Below are 27,595 nucleotides of genomic sequence, written 5' to 3'. Positions count from 1 at the left end.
ATTGTGTGCAATCCACTGGGAGGAACAGATCAAAAAACGGAGACAGTCTGGGCCATCAGAGCATACGCATGCAGATGAGATAATGCACTCGCATTTATGAATGAATGTCTAGTGTCAGAGTCAGTGTCTGATAAAAACGTAAAATCTGCCTGAATGCACGAGTGTATGCGCGCGCGCGTGTGTGTGTGTCTACCAACCTCATGCTCGGGAGAGAGTTGCTCCATGTCGGCACGCAAACACCTGAGGCCAGGCAGGAAATGGTTGACCATCACCTCCTCGGAAATGACTGTGTAGGACGTTAAGGGAAGGAAGGGGAAAAAAAACAGTGTGGGGGGAAAATGCCATTTGACCAAAAGCACCATGAATAAGTGCATTGCTACTTCAAGATCCTAGCGTGATACTATCCCAAAGAAAACTGTGAAACCAGAAAGAATTGTCCTTAAACGACTCATCAGTGGTGTGTACCTCCATCCCAAACGGTAGCCGCATTTAAGCTTAAAATTGAGACATATGATCAAAAATCACTTTACAAGTCACTTTTAAAAATTGACCATAAATAAACAGTTCGCACCAGATTCTGTAAAAAAAACAAAACACAAAACTGTGGCTTCTCACTGCAACCAGGAAGGCGTGAGTGACTCAGCGTTTTCCAGCAGTTGTTTGACTTTTCAGCTGAACAGGGCTGAACTGCAGGTTGTGTTTAAACAGAGACTATGGAATCAAATTAAAGATGTTAGAAATAAAATATCCATATTATGTAGAATTATCTTTTCTACAGTATTGCAAATTCAATTTCCATTTTATTTAATGACTTCTGGCATTATACATTTGTCACATTGCACAGAAGCCGTTTCTGAGTTCTAACCATGGCGGCACTCTTTCCACAGAGGTGCAGGACTTTCTGTTGCAGTGAGGACTGAGCCCACAATGAGTTAAAACGTGACAGGAACAAAAAAAGTCCAGAAACTACTTGGAGTTCAGTGGGTTAAGGCAAAAGATATTTAAAAGTAAAATCAAATCTGGGAAAGAAAATTCTGAAAAATTACACCACAAATAGACCACCTGTAATTTAACAAAGACAATTTTTTAAACTGTTGATCGGCACTACAGCAAAAAATATCAGTGTTGTCATAAAAAAAAAAGACAAAATGCACTTAATAAATTGTAATAACTTTTTACCTTGTGTAAAATTATCACAGTTTTTAATCCAGTCAGAATTCCCTGTTTTTCTTGCCACTTATACAGACACGTAAAGTAAGGAAGCGCTGTTCCCAAGGTCAGACAGTCACTATTAGTGTTTGCACTGTTTGGATAGCGCTTCCAGGAATTACCAGATGGGAGGGGTTTACCTCAGGAGAATTAAAAAATGTACAGAAACCTGCCAGCAATTTAAAAGAAAATGAATAAAATAAACCACAACTGATTTTCAAATATTTTTCTTTGATTTTGAAAATGTTCTTCATCACTGTGCAGTTGAAAGCTACGCTCCACCCATCTGCTACCTAAACAGGCTGACACAAACTTAAGTCCAGGACTGCGCATGTTCTGCCACCTGTCAACTGCAGCAGAGCTATAAGGTAAAAACAGTGAACAAATTCATATTTATAGAGATGGGAATGTACAGCTTCAGAGCTTGTCACACTGATTACAAGAGAAAGAAGTGCCGTGGGAGGCAGGGCCTCTGAGGTTAGGGCTATACCTCCTGGACACTACTGCACTGTGAAATCACAGCCTGACAAAAATCCACAGGAATGAACCTCAAACCAGCTGTCCTCTGTCTGTGTGTACGTGAGTTGGACCTGGGTGGGGTAGGGTTGACAGAGAACGATGAAGCAGAGAGGAAAAAGAGTGTGAGAAATGGTAAGACGGGAAAGAATCACAGATGAGAAGGACAACAGAGACACGGCAGAGGTAATGCAAACGTGAGTCTTGTCCTGGGAACTGTTCCTAAGGATTGGACTTGATGTTCAGTCCTTTTCCTCCTCTCACACGCTTTCTCCCTCTCTCATCCTTTCCTTTGCTTAACCAACCCTGTAATTACCTCTAGCCCCAAAATGGAGGCAGCTTATTTTTCCTTTCTCCTCCTGCCAAATGACAGGCGAACTCTGCCAACGCACACAGTGGTCCATGCACTCAGGCACCGGGACTGCGCTGATACGTACCAACGCACAGTTACACAGGCACATCTGACCGGTGTTACTAGCATTTGACCGGTTATTCAATTGGTCTGCCCACTGACTCAGTGTTATGACAGCTAACCGTGGCCCCTAGCCAACCTTGACACAGACTTCTAGTAAATCCTTTGGAAATACATAAGAACGGTAGTTATAAAAGCATGTGTGTGGTGACCTCTTAGAAAAAAGTGAACTACGCATATTTCCCCTTAAGTTTTTATATACAAATATAAATGCAGCCACTACTGGGACTATAAACTAAAGTCCCTATCAAGAATTCAGATCAAAGCTGACCAGCATATGGATTAATTTACACAAACCGCAACATATGGAAGGATACAGCAGCAGGAGAGGGCGCTGTAGGCCTCGAACAGCTGGGTGGCAATGTCGATCCTCTTGCTCTCCGTTACCTGGCTGTTGTTAGCCAGCGCCAGCTTGTGAAGGTGTGGCAGCACAACTACAGAAACAAAGAAAAAGTTGCCGCACATGACAGACATTTAAATGCGATTGGGTATGAGGGACTTTTGAATGCATTTGTATGTTTTACATACACTCGTCTCTGAAGCGAGGCTCTGCATTAGGTCCAACCCTCCCGAACGTCCTGATGATCTCCATGTGCAAAGAGTGCTGATCTTGGTACTGAGGGTCTTCCAGGAATGACGCCAGCTGCATTTTAACACGCTCCAGCAGCTACACATACAGAGGCAAAGTATTTTTTAACCTTTTACAATGACTGATTCATCGTCTGCACATTGGCCGGTTTTACATTTAATTCCCTACCTCTTTCTGTGTGACGGTCTCCATGATGGTACCGAAGGCGGGAATAGTGGATATCCTCACTGAGCTAAAAAAACAGCAGGAAAGCAACACAATGTTTTGACCATTCACAGTCACCTCATCACTCTTTGAAGTATTCTTGAATTTTTCCAGTAGCGTGTCTTTATGCCTGAATCAGAATGAGTCAAACATCATCTGCAAATTGTTTTCTGATAAATGTCATAATGTGTGATTCTTCAGATTGTTTTGAAACCACATTAAAGCAACTCCGGTGGCTTCAGGGTATGATGACGTCAGTAGGGAGGCACCAATCAGGTTTCCTGGGCCAGTCAAATGATTTCAAAATTGACTTAAATCACATATTTGTACAGGTTTTCTATTACAGTGCCACATCCAGTGCAGCATTTACACTAAAACCACAAAGAAATTGGACTATTCTGGTTAACACATGGTGTAGGCTTCGTCCAAATACAGTAATTATATAGTAATGATATGTTGCTAACCACAGCAACAACAGGGGTGCTTACTGTATGGCCAATTTAGAACTATTACATGACCAGAGGCAGTGAAATTCAGACAAAATTAACTGTCAGTGCCAACTGGAGGACCTGTCAATGCTATCAATACTTTACTGACACTGCTTTGCTAACCAAGTGACTATATTTTTGACTTGTCAGTTACAGTGGTGACCATCTGATCAGTAACGATCTATTTAGAGGAAGTTACTGCCACTCATCTGGTGCACCATGACACACCAAGGACATAAAGGTGAACAAAATGGCGCCAACTTTCTAGATTGTAACACAAAAACAGCAACAATTTGCAAAAAAATATTTGACCCAAATCTGTATTTGACCTGAATTTTCTAACAATACTTTACTTGATATGATAGATTGACCGTATCCTTGTTGGGCTAACTAAAAACAAAACGCTAAAAAATCCAAGACAATGGGTTCACATATACTTTTTCTTAACTGGTTACCTAATTCAGATTCAGACATATTTTTATTCATGCACAGAATTCCCAAATCTGTTATATACAAACAAATATGATGATTAAAACAAGTCACAATAATCAATGATTGAAATGAATTGCATTAGGCAAGGTTAATGGGGTGCTGTTAGAGAGATATTAGATAATCATTCGGCTGTCAGTAGGACCAGAAAAAGATACAAATGGGTCGCCGAGGGATTGTTGGAGTCAAAAGTTTGCTGATTGTAGACACAGCAAGATATGTGAGGGATATCAAACCAAATTTTTGGAAAGGTTTCCAACTACCGGAAACATATATTAAGATGTTTAAATTATATGTGTTTGATGTACAAGTTGGAGACAGGTGTATACTCTTCAATGTGTGCATTTAAATACAAAGAATGATAAGATGAAACGGGCTACATTCCAACAGCAATGCTTCAAATTTCATCACCGTGTCTCATCACAGACATTAAAGCCAAAAATGCTTTGAATTACTGTCAAGAGATGACTAACAGGATTGTCTGTTGTTTATACTTAAAAACAAAGAACTGAACAAAATAAGATTTTAAGCAATTATCCAGTCACTGTGGCTCACTGACATCACATCAGTGTGTGCTGAAGACAAACTAGAAGAAGAGAGGCCAGTGACTTCAGATTCTTATCTTCTGCTGAGTTTTTGTGGTGGTTAAAGAAGCTGCTTCATCAGTCAAATATTAAGATGTACGGTTCTGGCATCACATCAAGGTTCTTCAGCAAGACAGATTTATAGGAAGACACTGTTTTACACTGTAAGGATGCAGCCCACAAAATGAAAAATGTTTACAGAGAGGTTTTCTTGTGTCGATTGACTCACAATTCAGGCCCACTGCACAGAGTTATAAGGGCTGGAGCCGCCCGGCGATCTACTAATGCTTCACTCATGCCTCGGAGAACCAACTGCAAACCCACCACACAGCAGGATGAGAGAGAGGGAGAGGCATGGTGGGACGGGACAGAGACAGGAGGAGAGAGGGAGATGTAGACGGAGGACAGAGAGAGGTGAGACAGAAAGAGGCACAGATAGAAGAAAAAATATAGAAGAGATGGAGAGAGAAAAAAAGAGTGACAGGATAAACTGAGAGAGACGGGGTGATAATAAATCACTCGTAGGCCAGTCAGTCAGGAGGAGGGGCCCTGCTTTAACGAAGTGGGGTAGGGAGGAGGAGGAGGAGGAGGGGACGGGTTACAGATGAGCATGCTGGGATTGTGTCACATGTAGACAATGTATAAGCACCAGTCAGACACAGGACTGGTCAGTGTCGTAGACTGATAAGGCGATGGGAGCTGGCATGAGTTAGTGTTGCAGATTGACGACGCCGACATGCATGATGTTAGTGTTAACAGGGGTTATGCTGAAGAACCACCCCCTGGCACAGTCTAAACCTACACAGGAGCCACTCCAAACAAATGAAACTGACGCCATTTAGATCTGATTGTAATTGACAGAAAAATATCCTAGTCAATCAATATGATTACTAAAAAGTGTAAATCAAGATCAAATTCTATCAATTATGATATTGTCTTAAAAGTGTTTTTTGCGGTAACTTTGCTCCTGGCAGGTACAGACTAATGTGATAGTTCTTAAGCAGCAAAGAGAAGGGGGAGAGAGACGCGGCACGGTTTACTGTTGTTGTTGTTCCACTTACATTTCAGGGTCGGAGGACAGTGTGATGAGAGCCGGCACCACTCTCTGAGCTACCAGCGTCTCATTCACCCCCTTCACCAGCAGCTGATCGGATTGGACAGAGCCAGCCGTGATGTCACAGAGGTGGGCGGGGCATTGGGACAAGAGCGAGCAACACCGCCAATAGATAGAGAGAAAAGAAAAAAAAAAAGCAAAACAAAGAGGGTAGGGAAAAGAAAAAAACAAACACAAAAAGATAGGAAGAAAGTGATATACAATGACAAGAACCATAGCTGCAAGGCACGGAGCGGCACTGCATGTATCAAGCAAGTGTGTGCACACACACACATTCACACACACAAACACACACACATTCATGCACCCGCAGGTATGCAGAAGACACGGCAAAGCCAACATAGGTAAACTGCACAAGTACTGTCACAGTAAGGTGAGCAGGAAACTGTGGGCTCTTTCCACATACTCCAGATCAGATTATTTCAGTCACTTTAAATATAGAAAATAGGAGAGAATGCTCATTTGATCTGGCATCTGTGGTAGAGGACCACCTTTCAATCCACAGTTTTGACGATGGTGGACAGCTTTACACTATGGAATGGTGACAGTGAGGTGTTTTGGGAAAGGGCAAGTACCGCACAGAACAGGGGGACATGAATACAGCCTACCGCTCCTCCTCCCCCCAGGGTTTAGATCAACATAGGCCACGTTCCAGAGCTATACCTAGAGCCTCATCCCAACATTTGACCTACAGTGTGCACACATCTCATGTCTCTCATGGATTTTGGCCTGGACTTCTGACTTGGCTTAAAATGGATACAATCAGCTCAATAGAATAGCAAGGAAGAAAACAGAGAAGCTTTTGTCTTCCTTGAAAAAATAACAGTAGTATTAAGTTTCCAGAAGAGCTAAAATAGTGAAAACAGTAAAATAAAATAAAATGATAATAATCATGAGAAAACATTTCTGATTAAATTACACTTTCCAACAACAATGAAAACGAACAGGCCTTCAACTCCTTTGACCGTACAGCACTTTCAGGTCACTGACTGACCTTTAGCTGATATAGAGCAGATATTTTGTAGTTACTTCAGAGACGTGTGCACAGTGAAAGGTCTGATGTTAACTCCAGGAGGGTCTAGACATACAGTTGGAACCAGAGGGCAAATAAGCTATTGCTACAGTCTTCACTGCCATTCAAAAGACAGAATAGCTTAATATTATATGCATGTTTAACAGCAGCAACAGCAAGCCGAGCTAGCACATGTACAGCAAATAAGTAAACAGAAAAGTATTAGCTATACAGCAGGATTGTACTAGCATGTATAACTGCACAAAATCCGTTTTGCTCAATACATCACTACATATAATTACATTTAAAATGGCTTACAATCATCATATAACAAACTTCAGATGCTTTAATGAAAGTTGTTTAAAAAAAATCTCGATACATTTTATCTATACATTCAGTAGCAGAGTCACGGTCATTTATTTTTACGTCTTGCTCAGAATGTAAAAAAAAAAAAGCAAATGTATCAACAGCACCATATTTGTAGTGGAAATCTAAACAACTGGGATTTATTCCATACACTATCTGTGTGTTTGTGTGTCCGTTTTGTACCTCAAACATCCGTGCTGCAGTACAGCGGACCAGAGCAGATGTATGGACCACCCCGTACCACAGAACAGTCAGCAGCAGTTCATGGTAGACTGGGTTGGCACTGAAATAGAGAAAAAAAAAACATAAATATTGTGGTGACTGATGACCATCAACTAACTTGACACTGCAATGTAATTTATTCACATGTTACAACAGCAAATGAATGACTGTACAAAAGAAAATGTGTTCTAAAAGTGGGGGTATCTTCCACCACAGGCCAAAAAAAGATTAAATCTATGCATGCGTGTCTATGTATATCTCACCCCAGCTCCACAAAGGAGGCCTTCAGGCTGTCGAGAGGTGCATGGGATAGAGACAGGGTTGTCATAACATCCTCCAGGAAACCCACCAACAGCTTGCGATCCTCCTCCTTTAGAAAAACAATCGCTTTACATCTACATTCATATTCACATTTTAAAATCTGCAATGTTCACAGTTTTCAACTGTTACTTAGTGTGCTGCGACAAACGCTTTTCTAAAAATACATTTTAACACGGGTTGAACTGGACTGCTCCGAGCATTTTTTTGGTGACACACTGTGTTGAAAGTTAACTCAAAATACAGCACTCCCGTGTTTTGCAACTGCCGCATTATTTTGTGAAGCTAAATAGCAAAACAAAAATATGTGGTAACTTGATGTATTTTGGAGTGGATTTTCCCTCATGACAATGAACAATAACCCAAAGTACAATGTGGTACACACTCTTCAGCAAGGAACAAAGGTCCAAAAAACGACTTAAAATGTCAGCTTACGATATAGATGAACTTATGGCAATGCTACACTTTCAAGCTTGTGTTTTCTCCAGCTAATTTAGCAGATATTTTGCTGATAATTACAGGGAAATTCTCAAGAATGTCCTATTCAGTTGGTTACTATATATGAGTGTTACAGTTAAAGAAGCGCCTGTTAAATTTCAATTCTTTAAAAAACAAACAATAGGAATTAAGGCGGTAAGAAAGTGAAAATAGGTCAGCAACTAATAATAAGTGAATCTAAGTTTCCTAAAAAGTTAGGTTCTTCATTCCTCATTTTAAGCTGCTTAAATTATTGAGCCACTTGATGTTTGGTAAATCATAATTTGATTGACATTTAAGCTGCTAACTGATATCCAGTGCAGTTGGATTTCTTAGTTTTGTGTTAAATGAAACCCAAATACAACATAACATCTGCTATAAAACAGTCATTTACACACATATTTCCACTAGACCAGATCTATAAAATATCTTAGTGTGATGAATTCTGTCTTTAACAAATTCTAACTTAGTTGCACATTACATTCAGTTCATTAAGTATTGTTTTTAAACATACCTAATACATAATTGCCTATTTTTTTCTTTACAAATTTAAACACAACAAGGTGGTAGCTGAGCAGCTACAATGCCTCCACTTCCCATATAAATCATTTCCAGACTAATATAATCTAATGTTTAGGAAATTATGTGGAAAACAGAGGATGGATATATTACAGCAACATGGAAATTACTTTAATGAGTAACTGAGATACAAATAAAAAACATCAAAAGATTTGACCCCTAAAGTCAACTGCTTGAGCTGCTATTAAGGTACCTGGTTATAACATGTCAGCACTCCAGTGGCATAGATGGGGACTGTGGCTTTGGTGAGAATACCATTCCCTGCTGAAGCATCTGTCAGAAGAATAAATGCAGAGTAAAACAGGTCAAAGGAATAGACCTTTCAAAAAGCGTATTAGCATTTTTCTGCATCTAGACAAAATGACTTCTTGTGGCTACATTGTATCATAGGCTACATATGACACTGTTCTTCTTATACTGAACGCTGGGGCCATGCATATCTGAATTAACAGTCCTGTTTTGCCCAATTAATGAGGAAAATTAAAAAAAAGCTTAGGACAAGATGAAGCGAGTTGCAGACTGACATACTGTGCTGCACATTACTGTGTGTGCAACAATGTGGGCCCAGCATACATTATATTGTTGTGGTTTCACAAAAGTCTACTGAAAGGGGACAACTGCTATATAAGGTTCACGATGACCTCAACACTGACTATGTCCCAATACAAAACACATTTCATAAATGGCCACAATACCAAAGCTAAATCACTTGGCAGCCAGATGAGACCAAGCACCTCTTTATAATCACAAAAACATGTCCGGAATTCAAAAAAGAAAAAGGGGAACACCCATAAGTGACTCCAAATAGCTTGTTTACATCAACAGTGTCAGTGTCTGAACTCCACCTATCAACATTCTCTTGAGAGAGCTGAGAAAAGCTTTAAACACTTCAGTCCGTATGTCAAAACTGCCCTTACCAACGTTTTCTTCAGAGAGTCGAAGAATCTCTTGGAACTGTGGTTTAACCTGAAAAGGTCAATAAGATTTCTAAAAATGACGTCACTTCATTTATAAATATTACTGACATTTACTCTATTTTAAACATCCCATAAAATGAATTTTACATCAACCTCTGACATGAATCTCTAATAAATAAACAGTGAACTTTCCACTCCTCAGAATACAGTCATCAAAGCTGTTTGAAATCATTTACTCATTTATTTTTCCCTAAATAACAAACTCATTAGGATACTGTTGAGCTATAAATTCATCGTTTTGCACCGCTGACAGATAGTGACACACAGCAACAACAAAATAACACATTTACCATCACAGGAGAAAAGGAGAAGCACTGCAATGTAAAGTCTTAAGCAAGTAATAATGTACATGCTCTGAAAAGTATATAAAAGTATATGAAAAGAAATAAAAAATGTCCATGTTCGGGTGAAGAAGCTAAACTGAGGAAGACTACTTCAAGTTTTGCCATTTGAACCTATAAACTCCAATGGCGTGTTTGAAAGCATGGTATTTTAAAAACTAAACTGGCAAAATGACGTCATTTATCAGCGCCAGAAACTGTAAAAACAAGAGAATCATTGGATTTTTAAGTTTTCGACAGTCCATGAAGTTATCATTATCACACCTTTTGGTCGGAAAAAATAGTCAAATCTAAAGTTAAGTTATGATATTTCAAAAGAAACTCTCTATTCCACATGTCTCATGATAAATAATGCCCAAAATAAACCATTTGTCAGAACCAGATTCTGTTAAAAAAAAAAATCTACAAATGAGAAGCCATGGCCTGACAAATTCCAGTCTTTTTGATGAGCTAAACTGAACGGCCTTTTTTACACAGTTACAAGACAAATACAAAGATAAATGAAGTATCTACAGTATACAGTATGTAGAGACTCTTTGTTTCTATAGCGTTGGTAAAATTTTGAGCACTTGGGGAAAAAAAAGTTGGATTTATTGATTCTACATTTTTTCAATTTCTGTAAATTCAATGATCAAAGAAATGTAACTTTTTCATTGTTTCTTTATAACTGTGTTATACTGCACAAAACACATTTTGAAATTGTATTTGCTCCTCCCAATGGTTGTGCTGTTTCCACAGATGTGTGGATCACTATAGCGCAGTGAAAAATGAGACCACAGTGAGGAAATGTGCTACAAACAAAAACATCCGCAAACTGCTTGGAGTTCAGAGGGTTACCGTTGTGGTATCCTCAAACTAAATCTTAACGTGTCCCTACCTTAGTGTTGGTGAAAATCTTTCCAAAAGTGCGACAGAACCTCCAGAAAAAGCGGGAGAACTCGTGTACGCAGGTTGACGATGTCACATTGATGCGACCCACAATGTCTATGAGCTGAGGCAGGCTGGAGGAATAGCAGACAGATGGAGATCAGTAAAGGTTCAGATGACTTTATCTTTTTCAGTCAACTGTTCACTGTTGGTTAACATGCATGTGTTTGACAGTGTGTGTGCTTGCATTATTCATGTTGTAGGGACACAAATTAGTTTGTTTACACACATATAACATGAATACTGGTCTCCCTTCTGGGGGACTCCCTTTAGGGAAGCCCTCAATGCATTAATCATCAAACTTTAGTATGAAGACTTGGTTTCAGTTTAAGTTAAGGTTAGGTTTTAGGGTTAGGGAAGTAGTGGTTATGGCTAAAGTTATTTTGAGACTGTAGAAAATGAATACAAGCCAATGTAATGTCCTCTGAAGTAATGGAAACCCCACTTTGTGTGTGTGTATTTCTTACAGTTGGTTGACCACCCATAGCAGACTGTCCCAGCCGGTGGTTCCTTCATGCTCTAGCTGGTGGTCATAGAGTAGCAGCAGAGCACTTAGCATCTCCCTGCTGCCGATGATAGTTGCCACATCCTGGAGAGGAGAAGCTGGTCTGGGGAACCGGGTCACTGCAAGACAAAAGATACAGGAAAACAGTAGAAACTCAGTAAATGTGCTCCTTATAGAATTATAAGAGCAAACGACTGTTCAATTAGAAAACGTGTACATGGACCTCAGCTTTTGCTTCAGTTTTTTCGATCAAAAGTGAATCTCTTGTACAAGTAACAGCGTTTGTGTAAACAGTGACGCTACCTTCTATTGCAGGTATGTCTCCGTGGAGTTTGGCTCTGCTGGTAAACGGTGCGTTTTGCAGCACCACAGCAAACAGAGGAGGGATGAGGGACTGAAGGGCTGACAGGAAAACGTGGAGTTTGTGTTCATCAAGGCCATGTTCTCCCTGCTACAGAAGAGGAGGCAAAACGTATGAAATGGTGAGACGACTGCGTTAATCAAACGTATTGCAAGATTTACTGAAATGAATGAGTTCAAAGAGAATGAAAAACCATTTACATTAAGTAGCTTCTCTATTCGTGCTAATAGAGAAGGGATAAGTGCGGTGTGCAGAGTGCCCAGCTCTGTGGTCCAGGCAGCAAAGGCAGGAATGAAGACCTGGTGGACTGCACTGACCACCCGCTCTGATGGGTCCCCGAGTGACAGCAGCATTAACTCAAAACCCTGGAATAAAAACACACAAACAAAAAAACTGGAGTGAAACCTAACCCACAAGTATATATAGAACCACTGTTTTGACTGGTGCAAAATCCTGCGGCAGTACTGACAGATAACTACATGGTGGCAGCTCTTGATAGCATTAAAAAAAAAAAAAAACACTGTCTTCAAACATGTTACTCTCCAAACACATACCTGGGAGTATTTGTCAGGGTCATCTATGTAACCCATGATAATACCCAGACTCTTGACCACAGCCTCCCTGACCATGTCGGCTTTATCCTCGGCAAGCATCTGCTGCAGCATAGACAACACCAGGGAGCTACGAATCTCCTTCTGCAGAGACACAAAGCAAGATGAAGAGAAACAAAGAATTCATCTAGATGTCGTTCATCTGCAGTATATCCACGTACGATCAATTTAAAATTCTGTATGCACAATACGTTCTTACAGGCAGATAAGGTGCTAAGGCTCCACAGGACTCTGCCACCAACAATCTCCTCTCTGGATATTTGTGGTTTATCTGCAGAGGACAAATTTAGGGGAAATGTTGAGAGAAATAGAGGAACAGAAGTTGAAAAGAAGGGAGAACCAGACGGGAGTGCAGCCGCCATGGAATGGAAACAACTCAAGAATCATCAACACGCTGACCCTGTGGAAACCGCTATTTGTCTTTCTACTCAGATTCTCAGCCTCCAAACTGCTGGGAGTTGCTATTGTCATTGCAGCAGATTTTGTTTATCATCATGGAGCTGAATTGGGTGACACAGGTGGCAATGAAAACAAAACTGATATCACATTTATGTCAGGGACGCTATGAAGGTAGTGACAGGCCTTTTCTGGATCAGAGGATAAAATTAAACACTGAATGAATCTTCCCAGTAGCACCAGGACTTAGCTTTTTTTGTATAAATTGTTCTTATTTTAATTAGAAATATGTGTTTTTTGTTGCAGAATTCTTCCTCTGCATTGTGAAATCTACACTACCAGTCAAAAGTTGTCCTCAATTTTGAAAGAAAAACATTTTTTTTCAATGAAGATTAAATTAAATTAATCAGAAATACAGTCTAGACATTGTTAATGTGGTAAATGACTATTCTAGCTGGAAACAGCTGAATTTAATTGAATATCTCCACAGATAACTTTGTAAAAAAAACACACACACACACACAACAGTAAAAATAAAACAAAACACAAATGACAAATATGAATGTTTCAGTGCCAGTAAAGACTGCATGCTGATTAATTCTGTTGTCTGTTCAACACTTCAGCACAAAATTAAACTTGGGATTCAGAAATAGAACAAAGAAGCAGTTTTCAAATGACTCAGTTTGTATGAAGAAGTAAACCGAATGGAAAGATGTAAAACTCTGTGGCAGCACATACAGTAGATGAACTAAAAGAGGTCAGCTGCAGCACTGTACCTGTTCCCAGCACTGAGGAAGTAGCTCCGCCTCGACACGCGTGGGACCCACATGCCGTGCAAACGCAACACAGCCCGTCAAGATCATTTGTCTTTGAAAACACACATACATACATGTAAATATGACAAATCACAACTGGATAAACAGTTTGTCTCCCAATCTTTGGGTCTAAAGAATGATTTCTTGGTAAGTGGTCAGTCGGTATCATAAAATGCATGTGCACGTTGTACTATCCATACACTCACCTCTGCTCATCATCCGGTCTCTTGATGAGGTTAAAAAGGATGTGAAGGAGCTGATCTCTCTCTTTAGGCTCTGGGTGTAGGCAGGCGGTACACAGGATGAGAGGAATCAACTCCTGAAGTAGAGAAAACGACAGACAGACGGAAAAATCTGGCATCAGTTTAGCTTTGCCAAAACAGAATGCGCTCATGGTTACAACATGGAGGGAAAGGACGGTTGGTAGCAGTCAAGCAGGCCTGTAAATCTATGGAGTAGCAGAAACAGGAAAAGGGGAGAAGGTGCTTATCAAAAAGAGGAGAGAAAATGGGCAAGTCACGGGGAGAAAGACACACAGTAGGGCCAACTTTGAAAACCAACAGGAGCCCATCAACACTGGAGAAAACATGCTTACCCTCAATATCTTCTTGGCGGTATACCTTGACTGATTAGGATGTTTGGTTACACATATAAAGCTCGAGCCATGCACACACCCAGACAGTTGAATATAGACGGACACACACATACTGAATGCAGTACTTCTTGTGCTAAAACTGAGCTCTATTCCAGAGTTCAGACAGAGTTCATGGGCCTTCCAGCCAGAGGAGAGAGAGCTCGGCTGCCCTTGATGCAGGGCCTCCATGGCCAAATTGCGGTCAGCCCTTCATTCCCGCCACACACACCGAAATTAGAGAGTGCACACAGAGTTAAAAATATTTTTTTCAAACTCTGTTTTCTTTTTTTTTTTTTCCAGGAAGATATCTTATTTTCCTGCCAAGTGTTGGAAGAACAAGCAAAACCCCAACACTGGATGGACAGATTGACCTAACAGGGAGACTTGGGTAAAGATAGGCTTTGATGAGTCACTCACTCAAAACCTGACCAACCCTGTGAAGTCAGTGCCATGTTGGCCATCTATTAAAAAGTAAAAATATGACTTTTAAGTATCAGAGGGTCATTTTAAGTGGTTACATGCCGAGTTGAATATGGGAGAAATCAGTTCAAGCGTCAGAAAAACAGCAAAAATTTGCAAATTGACTGAATTTGGCCAAATTCAACCGCCTCATTTAATAATCTTCTGTCCTGGCCTGTAGAAATACTATACATCCTTGCAAGAGACATTTTGAAGAGTCAACAGCACTGGCCTTTTAAAACAAATAAAGGAATTCATAAAGAGCACACATCTGAAGAGCCAGAAACCACACTGACCCCATTCTATTTTGGTGTGAACTCCAGTCTTTCTGATGTGAAGACTCCTTCAGGAGGTTAAACATCTGACCAGTTCTGGGTAAACATTGTGGGCAGGTAGAGTGGACAGAGTGACGCCAGAACCCAGGGACAGGAGGCCCGTTGCTTTTTTGTTCAAGGGTAGTACTAGTACGCATTACAGTGCATGAACCAACATGCACAAGAGCCTGCATCCAACTGCACCTAATTACTTCTCTCATCCATGTGTCCCAATTTTTAGCCACGCTAGTTATTTAGCTATGTGTGTGTGTGCCTGTTGGAAAATTTGTAGACATTCAGAAAATAACCCAATAAGAACATAAAAACGGTCATAAACACATCAATTTATCAGCCAGCACCATCATAAGGTAGTTTTAAAAAAAAATTTGTCCAATACTTTACGACCACATGTCTGCAAAACTAATAACAGTCCCATCGGCCTCAACTGTACTTGATTACACTCCAAGATTTGGGCTTCTGCAATTTCTTAAGCCATAAATCTGCTGTTTATTCTGCTCTGAATGGTCTCTGTTCAACATCTGTTGACTCATGCATTCATTAAAGCATTTCCAAAATTCGCCCGCCATGCGTCATACCAACAATCTTGATAAAACTATCAATGCTCTTTGTCTTGCAGGAGTTCGTTAAAGATCACAGTTATTCTGGCCAGTAGAAAAAACGGAAGTCAATGATTACAGCATTTGTTTACTCCCTTTATAGAGACAAAGAAAGGCATACTCTTCTTCTACTGTATGCAGTAATGTCGTTAGGAAATTAATTATTATAGCAAAAGAAAATAAATAATTCACTATAAAGGAAAATTAAATACAAACGTTCATACAAGGAATGCAAATCACAGTGCAGTGCTGTCCTGCGTATTGAACAAAAACATAATGTTTAATGATTTACAGTGTCTGATAATACAGCCAGGTGGCAGGCAGAATCCCAATTTATCACTCTACCGTTTCAGGTCAAACACCTTTTGTTCTTAAGTGGGTGTCACATTCAAACAACTGAAGGTGTATCTTCACGTTTGGGGTGGTTAGAAAGCCTCAAGTTGCAAGATGGAAGCGTGAGCAGCTGTGTGTGTGTGTGTGTGTGTGTGTGTGTGTGTGTGTGTGTGTGTGTGTGTGTGTGTATGTTTCTCTATATCGGTGGGGACGTCAACCTGACTATTTGCTATATAGGTGGGGACTTGTCTTACAGTGGGGACCTAAAATGAAGTCCCCACGGGTGGCAACAGCGTTTTCTTGGCCATGTTGTTGTTACTAAAAAATGTAAAAGTGCAAAAACGTTTCTTTAGGGTTACGCATTGTTTTGGTGTTGGTTAAGGTTAGGGTTAGGGGTTATGTATGAATGAGAGTCAATGGTAAGTCCCCACGGGGATATAAGAACCAGATTGTGTGTGTGTGTGTGTGTGTGTGTGTGTGTGTGTGTGTGTGTGTGTGTGTGTGTGTGTGTGTGTGTGTGTGTGTGTGTGTGTGTGTGTGTATAATGTCACACGCAGTGGATCTAACGGACACAGTACAAAGTTCACACCACTCAAGAAGAACCCCAAAGCCTCGACGTTCTGCTGTGTTAGATTTTTTTTGCCAACCTCTCCCTGCAGTTTGTTTATCCAGATTTTGCAAAGAGATTAAGTTCTCCATAACTGTCTGTGGTTGGTTAAAACTACATAACCATGGTGATATGCAAAGCAGCCTGGAAGCGAGCTACTCCAACCAGATTTACCTCTTTCAGACAATCCATTTTGTGTTTTATCAAGTTCCAATACCATGTCAAAAATTGAAGCCCATTGTATTTGTGTACACATGGACATACACAGACACGCATTGCACGCAAGCAGTTATGAGTTGACAGAACACCTGTACAGGTGTCTGCATTATAGCTTCCACGGAGTAACTGCTTGTTAATGCCTAATTTACTGCCAAATCTCATTCCCTTCTTTCTTAAGAAGAAATTAGAACTCAACTATTGAACGGCAACTCTGTTCCCCAACAGATGGAGTCTGTGATGTGAGAACAAGATTAGTTGTTAAATAGTTAACATTTTTAGACAGCTAGCATGTGCATGGTTCACCGTCTTGCTCCTTTCCTTGCTCATCTTCCTCCCTTTCTCCCTGTCCCGTGCACAAACATACACGGGGCTCACTGGAATAGTGTTGTGTCGATTTCCTTGAGCCATTATGTTTGTGTCCCATTTACAGAGCCAGGGCTGTGCACAAACAAATGATTTTTTTCCAGTGCACAGGCAGAATGGGCAAAAAGTGTACTGGATTAGAATCACCGGCTTAACTGTTAAAGGAAGCAAGCCGGTGTACATTTAGTTGTGCTACCTGCAAAAAAAAACAACAAAAAACCCCAACTACAATATATATATTAAAAAATATTTTGTTTGTTTTCTTTAGTTTTAAAAACATAACATAATCATATTTGAAAATGGGCAGCAAAAATGTTATAAGACTAATCAAAACCACATTGTAGCAGTTAAGGCATTTACAAAGATTGCCGCAAATAAAACATAAAGGGGACCACTCAGTACAGGGGAAAGAGTAAATATACACTGGATTAAAGAGACGTACATTACAATTCACTTAAGGCCACAACTGCTTACCTTAGGTCATCATTGCATGTTAGTTTATATTTTGGTTCCAAATCAGTTTTCATAATTTATACTAAGACAGTGCAAGATAACATAACAGTCACTTGCACTTTTTAGAAATGATAGAGCAATTGCAAATGATAAAAAAATAATAATAATTTAAAACAAGTCAGAGCCTAAATGATAGCCGTTGTAGCTAAAGGAGCTGGGCATTAGTCATACATTTCTGATCTACAGGTCATGTGAGATCCATGCAGATGAGTGCGTGAAAGACTCACCTGGCAAAGGTGCGCAACCATTCTCTAGAAGAGAGGCATGCATGAGAGTGAGAGAATGAGTGAGACGAAAAGAGAAGAATAAAAATAAAACCAGTGAAGGCAAAAAGGACAGCAAATGTGAGTAGGGGACAGCAGAGGGGGAAACGATGATGACTGGTGGAAACGAACGGCATCATGAAAGAAGGTGAAATTCTCAATCAATAGATAGACACAAATCAGCTAGGGATGAGCAGGTAAAAAAAAAAAACTGTTTTAACTCTTTGGATATTCTTTTTTCTATCAAAAGATATAATCTTAAAAGGCAACAAGGATAAAGGTGCTCTGTGCAGCTTCATTACATTGGGTTGGAGACAGTCTTTGTATTGGATGAATTGTCTCAAACAAACCACTAATCACACCAATTAGACCACTGCCAAAAGACTGGCAGCCTCGACAGTGTGCACAAAACAAAAAAGGGTGGTGTTCTTTAAAAGCAAACAGAGCAAAATATTTCTCACAACAGCAGATGGTGAAATGAGTGAATCACCACCAGAAAGCAGAAACTTGTTTATCCTCACAGACAAATTCGGACCAGAGATGCAAAATTCACTTTTTCATGAGGATTATGGAAAATATACACTGAGGAGACAATGTCGACAGCTATTTGCAAAGATACCACTGTAAACATACTGACAAATAACTTTACATGCAGCACCTTTAACCCAATGATGCCTGAGGCTGTTAGAATGAGTTTCCAATACACTGCATGAAGACAGTTTACATTGGAATTTATAAGAGGACTCCGTAGCTCTCCCTAAATTTCCACCCTGCTTAGCCTTGAAGCTGTGTGTGTATCTATCAGACATTAAGACAAGAAGCCTGTGATGATGACAATAATGACAGGGAAACAGGGAGGAGAAGAAGAGGAGCAGCAGGAGTGGGGTTACCTCTCGTTTCGCAAGAAGGACATTAGGGACAATGTGAGGAAGACAGCGGCCCAACATTAGCATCACACTCTCCTCGCTGTCTGCTATACGAGACACCTGGAAAGGAGAAGGACATTATGAAATGTTCTTGTCCTGAATTACCCTTTGTTTTTTTATACGCATATGAAATGTGTGGTGCTGACCTCTGCTCCCAAGCGGCTGTCAGAACACATTCTGCAGAAGGACAGCAAGGCTTGCTGGAAGACCGGAGATAACTTCCTGGAGACACCACAAATAGCAAGAGACCGAAAACAGTCACTTCAGTCTGCAACATTTAATCTGAAATACACCAGAACGCTGGAGAGTGCCCTGGCCACTGAATGATTAAGGAGTGAACTGGGCTACCCTGCCAGAGAGCTTAGCGCTGCCACTCAGTCATGTACCTACTAAAAGTACCAAAAAGTATTTTACCTCTTCGTTTTTGCAAATGTGCATGAATCTGAGATTTTAAAAAGGGAACTATATGAGGACACATCGGAAACACAGTATTCTGCTGAATGAATGATTCACTAGTTGTTGACGCACTACATATCCTACAGCATGGGTGGGACAGGCGTAAGAAATGTTTAATCATAACCAGAAATCTAAATTCAATCCCACTATGTACTCTGAGAAAATGAACCATATGCCAAAACCTAGTTTTTCACTCCAGAGGGCAGTCACTCACCTAGTAACTACTGCTCTTTGTGCATTGTGGTTACAAAGCTGTTACCTACCTCCATCTAGTGGTTACATTCAAGAACTACGGGCTACTATATGGGCTACATCTGCATATGATTTCTGTATTAGTTTCATGTAATTTATATTCAATGTGTAAAGTTTACCTGAGCTAATCTGATTCGGAATCCATATATATCAAGTAATATACAAACCAATACAAAATTTTGACTCAAGACTTGTCATTTTGTAGTGCATATTTACATCTTTCCACAGAGGAAGTATATACAGAATTTTTAATAAAGTTTTTGAATACTATGTATTTCCCAGTTTTACAAGTGTCACTCTTGAATTTCCACTCACCTGTTCGGTTGATCAAACTGGACAGGCGGCTGACTCTTCAGCTTGTTGTGGGACTGTGGATGTGATGTGTTTTGAACAGAGGTGGTGTCATTACCAGCTTCCGAAACCCCTCTGATGTCCAGATACTGGCCATTATCTGTTGGAGGCTGAGGATAACAGAAAACTGAGTCAGGATTAGAGGTTTAAAAGGTAGGATTCTGCCAAAAAAAAAGCAATAATCTCATAGGAGTCTGAGGGTATCACTGAATTAAGTTAGGATTAGAGGTTCAAATACCTGAGACTTGAGAAAAATATTGCAATTGCAAGACACTGGTCCTATTATTACTGTGCATCACTGGAAAACATTTGCAGAAGTCAGTGCACTACAGATTGAAACTGCCCACATACCACAGAGAGGGGGTCAGTGGAGCAAGCGGTGGTGGTAGAAGAGGAAGAGAGGTTAGATGCACTCTGGGTGCCCAAGTCCAGAGTGGCCGGAGGTGGGGAGGAGACAGTCCTCTTCAGTGTCTGAATCTCACTGTGAGGCCGAGAAAAAGAAAGGGTGTGTCAAAAAGAGGACACATTTCATACTAGTGAAGCAGCAAATCAATAAACAATACACTGTTCAACGTGTTGTATCCAAAAGCATTTGTAGAACAGCTCTGTAAAATGCCTCAGCTGTTCAGAATTGTGGTTAAGCAAACTGGTCAGAACCCTACTGGGGGCAATTAAAGACTCGACATAGTTTCAGTGGAGGCTTTTTTTTTTCTCTGTAATTTCATGCAGTAGTGGTGCTCAGAGGAAATTTCCATTCTGGTCCAGTTTTGGTCAGAGTTATGGTAATAATGTGGAATGGAATATTGAAAACTTTTCAAATTTTTATGAATGCTTCTCACTTGCCCTTGGCACTATTGGCAAATGAAAAATAACTGCTATGAATGAAGGGAACTGTGTCTGCATCAGTACAGATCAGCACAAACTTGCACTTACCTCTGCAGTTTCTTGATCTGCTCTGCTAGGCTCTGCTTCTCATTGTTGAGGAGGCTGATCTGGTACTCCAGCTCTTGCACCACTTCTGTCTGTTGCTGGGGAGGGCAAAAAAATATAATACGGATGTGTAAAAGCAGGCGCTCCAAAAGGTCAAAAGTCTACAAAACTTTAGACTTCAGTGAAAGAGGCGGCCACTTTCCATTTAGTGTAACAGTATTTTACTCAATGTGAACGTAGAGCTGGTATTTAGGTTATTTTTATCATCATCATTGCAGTTCTGTGGACCATTTCCTCTACGATACGTAATGAGTCACATCAATCAATCTGTCTGGTCAAACTGATGCGGTCTCTTAATGACTGTGTAAATACACTGTTTTCAGCCTGTTTCAGTTATCTCCTCCAATAGAAAATTGATTCAAATAAACAAGATAATGGGAGTACTACTCTAACATTGATGTTTGAATTGTGTGTTCTGCACATACAAAACTCTGATAATAGATAACAGCGTGCATAGATAGAATTACTGGGTTTCAACGTGGAAAAAACTTACATTTTAACACTGCATTCAGTCTTTTCACAGCAATCACATGCATGTCTGAGTTACTGCACTGCAGTATCTGAGTGGGGAGACTAGAGGCTTCACTGTGCACAGCATGTGAGGCGTTTAGACAACATCGGTAAACTGTAGTGTCTATCGATATGCAGGGTTGAGCGACTGAGGAATTTTCATTACAGTCCTGTTTATATTTGCCTTTAGAAGATGCACTGAATTTATTTGTGTAGCAAGAATGTAGAACAACATGTAAGGGATGGCGGTGCTCTGTTTGTATCAATGATGAAGTGATTGCACTTTAAAAGATTTGTGATTATCATTTCTATCATAATTGTGCAGCCCTGACATGTACTGTACACACCTGTTGTGATAAGTCAGGCTTCTTTGGAGGCTCTTGAGCAATGCAGTTTCCTGGAAGATCACCAAAATCCACCCCTACTGACACATCAACCGTGTCCCGAGGAGAAGGAAGGGGGGTGCCACAGTTCCTGTAGAGCTGTAACAGGTCAGGAGGCTTTGGGATGTTGAGGCCGACGTCATCCCACAACTCAAAGTCCTAGGAACGAATAAAAAAAAAATGTCACAAAAAAAAAACAACTGTGTGAACCTCATTTGTGTCCAACGTGGAGTTGTCCTCTGCATTTATCCATGCAGGACTGTTGAATATATTTGTGGTAATATGATCCAACTAGTGTCTGGGAACTCATGGTTATAACTCTACCTCCTAATCATCCTTAAGAATAAAGAAAATTGGCAATAAAAAGATGGAAAAGTGTAACAAAAAAAGGTCAACTCTATTTAGACATTTATCACACTGTCTCTAAATATAATGCAGCCAGAAAAAGCTTTACCTGATCATCATTTTCATCAGAGAAGGTGATAGATGAGAGTTTGTATTCGTTTTTTAATAAATATTCATTCACAAGGAAGTTTAAGGCTCTTTTCTCCAGTGGGCGTATAGGTTCCTGAGGTAGAGAAGAAAGAGAAGCTGTAAAATTATTCATTCAAGGCCTACAAGTGACGGCCTCACAGGAGTTTAAAGGTACACGTTTAATCTCTGGGTTCCTTCTAACACAGGAGAAAAATTCACAAATCTTTGTATTTTGAACACTTAAGAGATTTCCCACCTGAATTTCAGGACTTGACTTGAAGTTTTTTCTCTCCTGAGAGGGCACTTCGCTCTCTGCGAAATTGAGGAGACATTAGACGGGTTTGAAAGGATTCTGAGCATTATTCATCTAGAGGAATTCTCTTAGAAACAAAAAAAAAAAAAGAGAGAGAAAGCTGTAACAAAAAGGGTTCAGGTGGAGAAGAAGTTAAAAGTACGCCACACCTGCTGCCTGAGTCAAGTTGGCGCGCAGAGCCTGAATGGTCTCCTTTGCTTTCCGTAGCTCAAACTCCAGCACTGGACAGGAATTGACAACACACACACACAGGAAATGCATCCAACCAAAGACAGGGAACAAACAAATAAAAACAAGGATGGGCATGAAAAACCAAACGACACAAAAGATCATAAGAGTCATAAAACAAAACAACAACAAAAAAAAAGAATGCATGCAAGTCATGGGTCTAAGAAACGCATGCAGCAGAGGATCATGGTAAAGCTGACTGGATGTTTGTTTGACAGGTGTGTGTAATGCTTTGAGATACATCTCAATGATAGGATCTCCTGCCCTCGTTTTCTCCCATTGATAGCAACGATGACTTTACAAATGGGAGTCCAAATTTACTGAAGTAGCTGATGTGAGCAAATCTATTTAAGCTACCAAAATGTGTCCTTGATAATCTACGAGCTGTCTGACACAGGTTTTTTCCAGGCAAATGCCTTACTAATAAGTAATTAAAACATTTGGTTTCAAGCCACTCAAAAGGACAGCCACTGCTCAGGTTACTTGTTTTTAACAGATTAGACCATTACACTATGACAACCCTATTCTATGCTTTAAAAACTAAGAGTCAAAATATGATTTAGGCATACTTGTTTTCATTTAAAAAAAACAGTGGATTATAACACGAGCAAGCCGTTTCTGACATCTTATACAATCAGAAGCAGCAGATGTTGGGCTAAGCCTATAAATTCCAATTTGAAATGCTAAACTAACACTGAATAAAGAAAAAGAACACACAAGATCTTAAAGACACGTTAGATAAAAAAAACACACGCAAAAAAGTAATAAGCGATGGAGCAGGAAAACTATGTTGCATAGCTGTGCACTGAAAATCTACTATTTGATGCTGATCCTGTTGTTGCCTCTAAATCTGTCATCAAATGTCTGGGATCATGGTTCGGCGGGTGCTGTAGTAAGTTTCACACTTCTTTAAGTAAAGGCTAAACATGCCCGTATAGGAAGTGTGAAAGGGAGGTATAACTTTAACAATCTTTGATAATGGGGCTTAAATAAAAATCTACTATTTCTCAAAAGGACATTATCATTTTTTTGCTTCCACAATTTAAGAAAAGAATGGCATCAATATTACAGTTTTTTTTAGTTATTTGTTTAACAGAAAACACCCATTCTGACCAATTTTTCCAGCAGATCAAGAGTGCACAGGATGCAATCGCAACAAAATGGAAAACCAAGAACTGAATAACGGGAAGAGAAATTTAAAAAAAAAGAAAAAAAAAAAAAAGAAGAAGCAAAAAGCTAGTCTGGATGGAGTGACTTGTCCAGTGTTTCACTGGGGTTTGATCAACGTCAGGAGGAAGCCAGAAAACCCAGAGTCAGACAGCTGGGGGCAGGCGTCTTGACAAGAAGAACAGGTTGAGGGAAATGAGAGTGGGGATGGTTGAAAAGTGAAAAGAAGAGGGGGAGGCGCCAATTTGGTAAAGTAAGAAGTGTGTGAGCAATTGCCATTTTAAAAAGGTGTACAATTTGTAGATGTGAGGCAGAACCAACATCTCTGCTGCATGGTTTGAAATAAGCCCTTACTATGCATTATTATATATCTGTTTTTATCTACTGATAAAAGCCCCAAACCATAAGCAAGCACCGTTTACATTTTAGGTTTACATTCCCTCTGCATTACTTTGACCCAAAAATAGTGCTTTTATACATACAATACATTTATTGACATTAATAATTACAAACAATGTATGTACAGTGCATGTTCTAATGCTTCAAATTCATGTACAGTGTAGGGGGAAAATAAGACTAAATAAAAAAAAATAAAAACATAAATCACAAAACATTACAGTGCTTAAACAGTCTGCATATAATTTCATGAATCCATTCAACAGTTATGGATTGGGGCTTTTCGGGACTCAGTGACTAACACTTACCAATCAAACGGGTGGATGACTACAAAAAGCTGATAATGGATAATGTTAACTGTTGTATTATGGCACACTGTACATGGCTAAAAAGTAATGTCTTCATGTTGGTGACTAAGAAACAAAAAGATCGAACCTCCCTGCATGTCAGCAGTCTGCATTAGCATAAAAGGCTTATTCATTTGTTTGTTTTTCTTTAGTCAACAGCATAAAAATGTTCAGCACACAACATTCAAAAACTAACAACGTGCTCGTAAATGAGCAGCTGCTTTTAAAGGCAACGCTGTGTGATGACGCATCACTGGTGTCAGACACAACTGTTAATGTATCTGCCCAAAACTCTCTAATGGTGTGTCACGACGGAGTCACCGGGGTAAAAGATTGTGATATCAAACAATGCTGAAACAGGTCTTGTACCAAAAATACCACAGACTGACTCGACAGTGTGATCACTGATGGGAGGAGACACGAGCATCTCAACCACGTAACAGAAAGAGGGCAGACTGCATGTTGAAAAGTGGAATGCATTAAAGATCGGTTACTTAATTGTTGCCTAGCTCGTTTAAAAAGCCTACACTGAGAAAAACATGATGCTATGAAGTCCCAGATATTTGGTTTATGATTTTGTCATCCCTACTAAAGAGGCATGACATAGCAGCGTCAAATGAAAAAATAAAAACACATCGAAACTTTAATATACTTTAATTATTACAGGTTACATTAAATTGATATGTGATGAATGCAGCTTTCAGAAATTATTTTCCTTGTTGTTATTGGACTCTCCCATTCAGTCATTATCCCTTTTTTTTGCACAAGGTGAGCCAGGTCTCTTGCTTTGAGCCCGCTAGATGTGGTTCATCTTACCTGCCACCCGTTCATCAGACTCTCGGTTGCCGTCATCTGAGTATCGGGCAAAATCCAGAGAGTCCAAGGTGCTGATGCTGCCAGCTCGATCTGAACAGGGACGCAGACACAGAGACAGCAGTGAGACAAGTATACAGCCACATAACCACACAGCTGGATGATTTCAGTATCAAGCAGCTCACAGACTAATGTGTAAAATGTGTCACAGTTTTACATGGATTCACCATTTTGCATACGGGCTCTTCACCACGGTAAAAAGCCTGCTGACACTGGGCTTAAGTTCAAAGTCCATCTCTCCACAATACAAACAAAAACTGAACTAAAGTCACCTACAAGCAGAGATCCATATAAACTCCACGGGAAGGTTATAGTTTAGCCAAGAAACAATTCAGTCACTGCACCTGAGAAAAAAGCAATCAATTGTGAATACAGCTTTGTTTAACAGACACACCCATTTCCAAACTGATACCTTCAAACAGTAACCTCACATCTGATTGTAGGAATACCGAAAGTATTGTTCACCCGAAGAAGAGATAAAGCTGAAAAATAAGCATAGTCATGCTCATATGTCACTGAGCTAGGCTACTCCGGTAGCTCAGCCAACGGTGTTAGCTTTCTTTCCACTGCAATGCAAGTGTGAGATTGGCCTATTTGTTCTCTGATATCAAGATACAGTAGAAGGTCAAGCCAAATGTAGCCTTGCTGGCCTAAAAGCCAAGCTAAAGAGCAGGGATTGTGTGAGTAGTGAAGCTGAAAAAAAACTACTAACCCAACAAATTCATTGTTGGTGCCAACGATAACCACTAGATTGCTGAAGTTGCAAAATTATACTGTCATTGTTACTACATTATCTGTGTGTCCTTTGAACAACGCTGTACTCTGGTATTATCAAAAAATGAGAGAAACTTAAAGAATGATACCAAAAGAAAACACAGTTGCTTGAAATAAGATTTTTTTTTTGCAAAATACATATTTTTAATCGCATTCAAAAATTGGGTGAAAAGCGTAAAATGTAGATTCTTTTTATCTGTGTGTGTCACATGCAGCTTTACTAAGCACACACACTCTCAGTCCTGTGACCGTAGTGTGAGAGGGTTTCTGCACTGGTTGTGTCTGTATGTGTGTCATTGTTCTGTCAAGCTGCTGTCAGGTGAATAGCTTTTCCTGTGGAGAATGCTTCCAACTGTCCTTACTTCCTGATGATATGTGATGATCACCATGCTTTAAATGGCTGAAACTCTATTGGCAAAACAGCACTGAATAGTGTTTATAATAGGTATGTGCACGAGGAAAAAAAGACATAATTTCGTATTTGTGCATGACCTTGCAAGATGTCTTTTGTTTATGTGCCTGATCTGCAAAAAGCAAGAATTTCTGCCTGGTTGACCTTTCAGTTCGCTGCCTGTGGCGAGTACTATCTGGACTGAGACAGATCTGACACTTTAGACCATCTCCTCCTCACTTTGCTCCTGCCTGGCTGGTTGTACAACACACGCACACAGAGACAATAAATTTTCTGCTTGGCAAGTTGAAAGACAAAGGAGATAAATTGGAGAAAGAGAGGGGTACATGAAGTTAGACCAGGAACACAAAGCTACATTTAAGAAGAGCTAATACAAATACAGGACACAGGAGAGAAATGGATGGTCAGGATGTAGCCAACAAGCTCTTTTAATTTAATGGTAGGGATGTTTGGCAAGACTCAGGCTGGTTTAGTGTTTATAAAGATGAGATGAAAAAATGGAGCACAAAGCTGTATGCACATTTATTGAAAATATATTGATAAAATGTAGTAGAGAATGAGCCTATGGAAAAAACATACACATTATTATCACATGCAACATAATAAATATTATGTTACTACACAAAAATAATATTAAACCACATTTATGTGTGATTGAACAAGGCCAACAATTTAATTCTATGCATGTAGCAAAAAAGGAGATAAGAAAAAAATTGGGTTTCTATGAAAAACATTTGTTTCTTTGGTTGCACTTATTACAACCACAAGGAGTGATACCCTAACAGAGAGTAATAACCCACTTTCTGATTGTGCACCACTGCTGTGATGCATGCACTTGCACATAAGCCC

At 39.9% G+C, this 27,595-nt stretch overlaps 1 protein-coding gene across 6 annotated transcripts in view; it reads right to left on the bottom strand.

Annotated features, from left to right (window-relative positions):
* The window catches only part of relch (RAB11 binding and LisH domain, coiled-coil and HEAT repeat containing), a 35,946-nt gene that overhangs the window by 4,113 nt on the left and 4,238 nt on the right, over nucleotides 1-27,595 (bottom strand). Inside the window, exons 2-29 of one of the 6 annotated variants that reach the window (XM_022193697.2) lie at nucleotides 25,504-25,593; nucleotides 22,699-22,770; nucleotides 22,493-22,548; nucleotides 22,217-22,330; nucleotides 21,727-21,921; nucleotides 20,813-20,907; nucleotides 20,231-20,360; nucleotides 19,844-19,989; nucleotides 18,967-19,042; nucleotides 18,785-18,880; nucleotides 17,859-17,882; nucleotides 13,779-13,891; nucleotides 13,534-13,624; nucleotides 12,561-12,632; nucleotides 12,305-12,445; nucleotides 11,951-12,115; nucleotides 11,693-11,840; nucleotides 11,352-11,508; nucleotides 10,835-10,958; nucleotides 9,557-9,605; nucleotides 8,833-8,912; nucleotides 7,529-7,635; nucleotides 7,227-7,326; nucleotides 4,781-4,863; nucleotides 2,955-3,018; nucleotides 2,726-2,864; nucleotides 2,515-2,631; nucleotides 198-286 (exon numbers count right to left, since the gene is read on the bottom strand). In XM_022193697.2, coding sequence (XP_022049389.1) covers nucleotides 198-286; nucleotides 2,515-2,631; nucleotides 2,726-2,864; nucleotides 2,955-3,018; nucleotides 4,781-4,863; nucleotides 7,227-7,326; nucleotides 7,529-7,635; nucleotides 8,833-8,912; nucleotides 9,557-9,605; nucleotides 10,835-10,958; nucleotides 11,352-11,508; nucleotides 11,693-11,840; nucleotides 11,951-12,115; nucleotides 12,305-12,445; nucleotides 12,561-12,632; nucleotides 13,534-13,624; nucleotides 13,779-13,891; nucleotides 17,859-17,882; nucleotides 18,785-18,880; nucleotides 18,967-19,042; nucleotides 19,844-19,989; nucleotides 20,231-20,360; nucleotides 20,813-20,907; nucleotides 21,727-21,921; nucleotides 22,217-22,330; nucleotides 22,493-22,548; nucleotides 22,699-22,770; nucleotides 25,504-25,593 — 2,933 coding nt within the window. Of the gene's footprint in view, nucleotides 1-197; nucleotides 287-2,514; nucleotides 2,632-2,725; nucleotides 2,865-2,954; nucleotides 3,019-4,780; nucleotides 4,864-5,612; nucleotides 5,696-7,226; nucleotides 7,327-7,528; nucleotides 7,636-8,832; nucleotides 8,913-9,556; nucleotides 9,606-10,834; nucleotides 10,959-11,351; nucleotides 11,509-11,692; nucleotides 11,841-11,950; nucleotides 12,116-12,304; nucleotides 12,446-12,560; nucleotides 12,633-13,533; nucleotides 13,625-13,778; nucleotides 13,892-17,858; nucleotides 17,883-18,784; nucleotides 18,881-18,966; nucleotides 19,043-19,843; nucleotides 19,990-20,230; nucleotides 20,361-20,812; nucleotides 20,908-21,726; nucleotides 21,922-22,216; nucleotides 22,331-22,492; nucleotides 22,549-22,698; nucleotides 22,771-25,503; nucleotides 25,594-27,595 lie in introns of all 6 variants that reach the window. The other 5 variants (XM_022193696.2, XM_022193699.2, XM_022193698.2 and 2 more) reach the window with 5 other exon arrangements.

The sequence above is a fragment of the Acanthochromis polyacanthus genome, chromosome 20, assembly GCF_021347895.1.
Source record: "Acanthochromis polyacanthus isolate Apoly-LR-REF ecotype Palm Island chromosome 20, KAUST_Apoly_ChrSc, whole genome shotgun sequence".
In the NCBI taxonomy this organism is placed as follows: Eukaryota; Metazoa; Chordata; class Actinopteri; family Pomacentridae; genus Acanthochromis; species Acanthochromis polyacanthus.
Note: the sequence above shows the minus strand (reverse complement) of the source record. Positions and strands in the feature narration are given on the sequence as shown.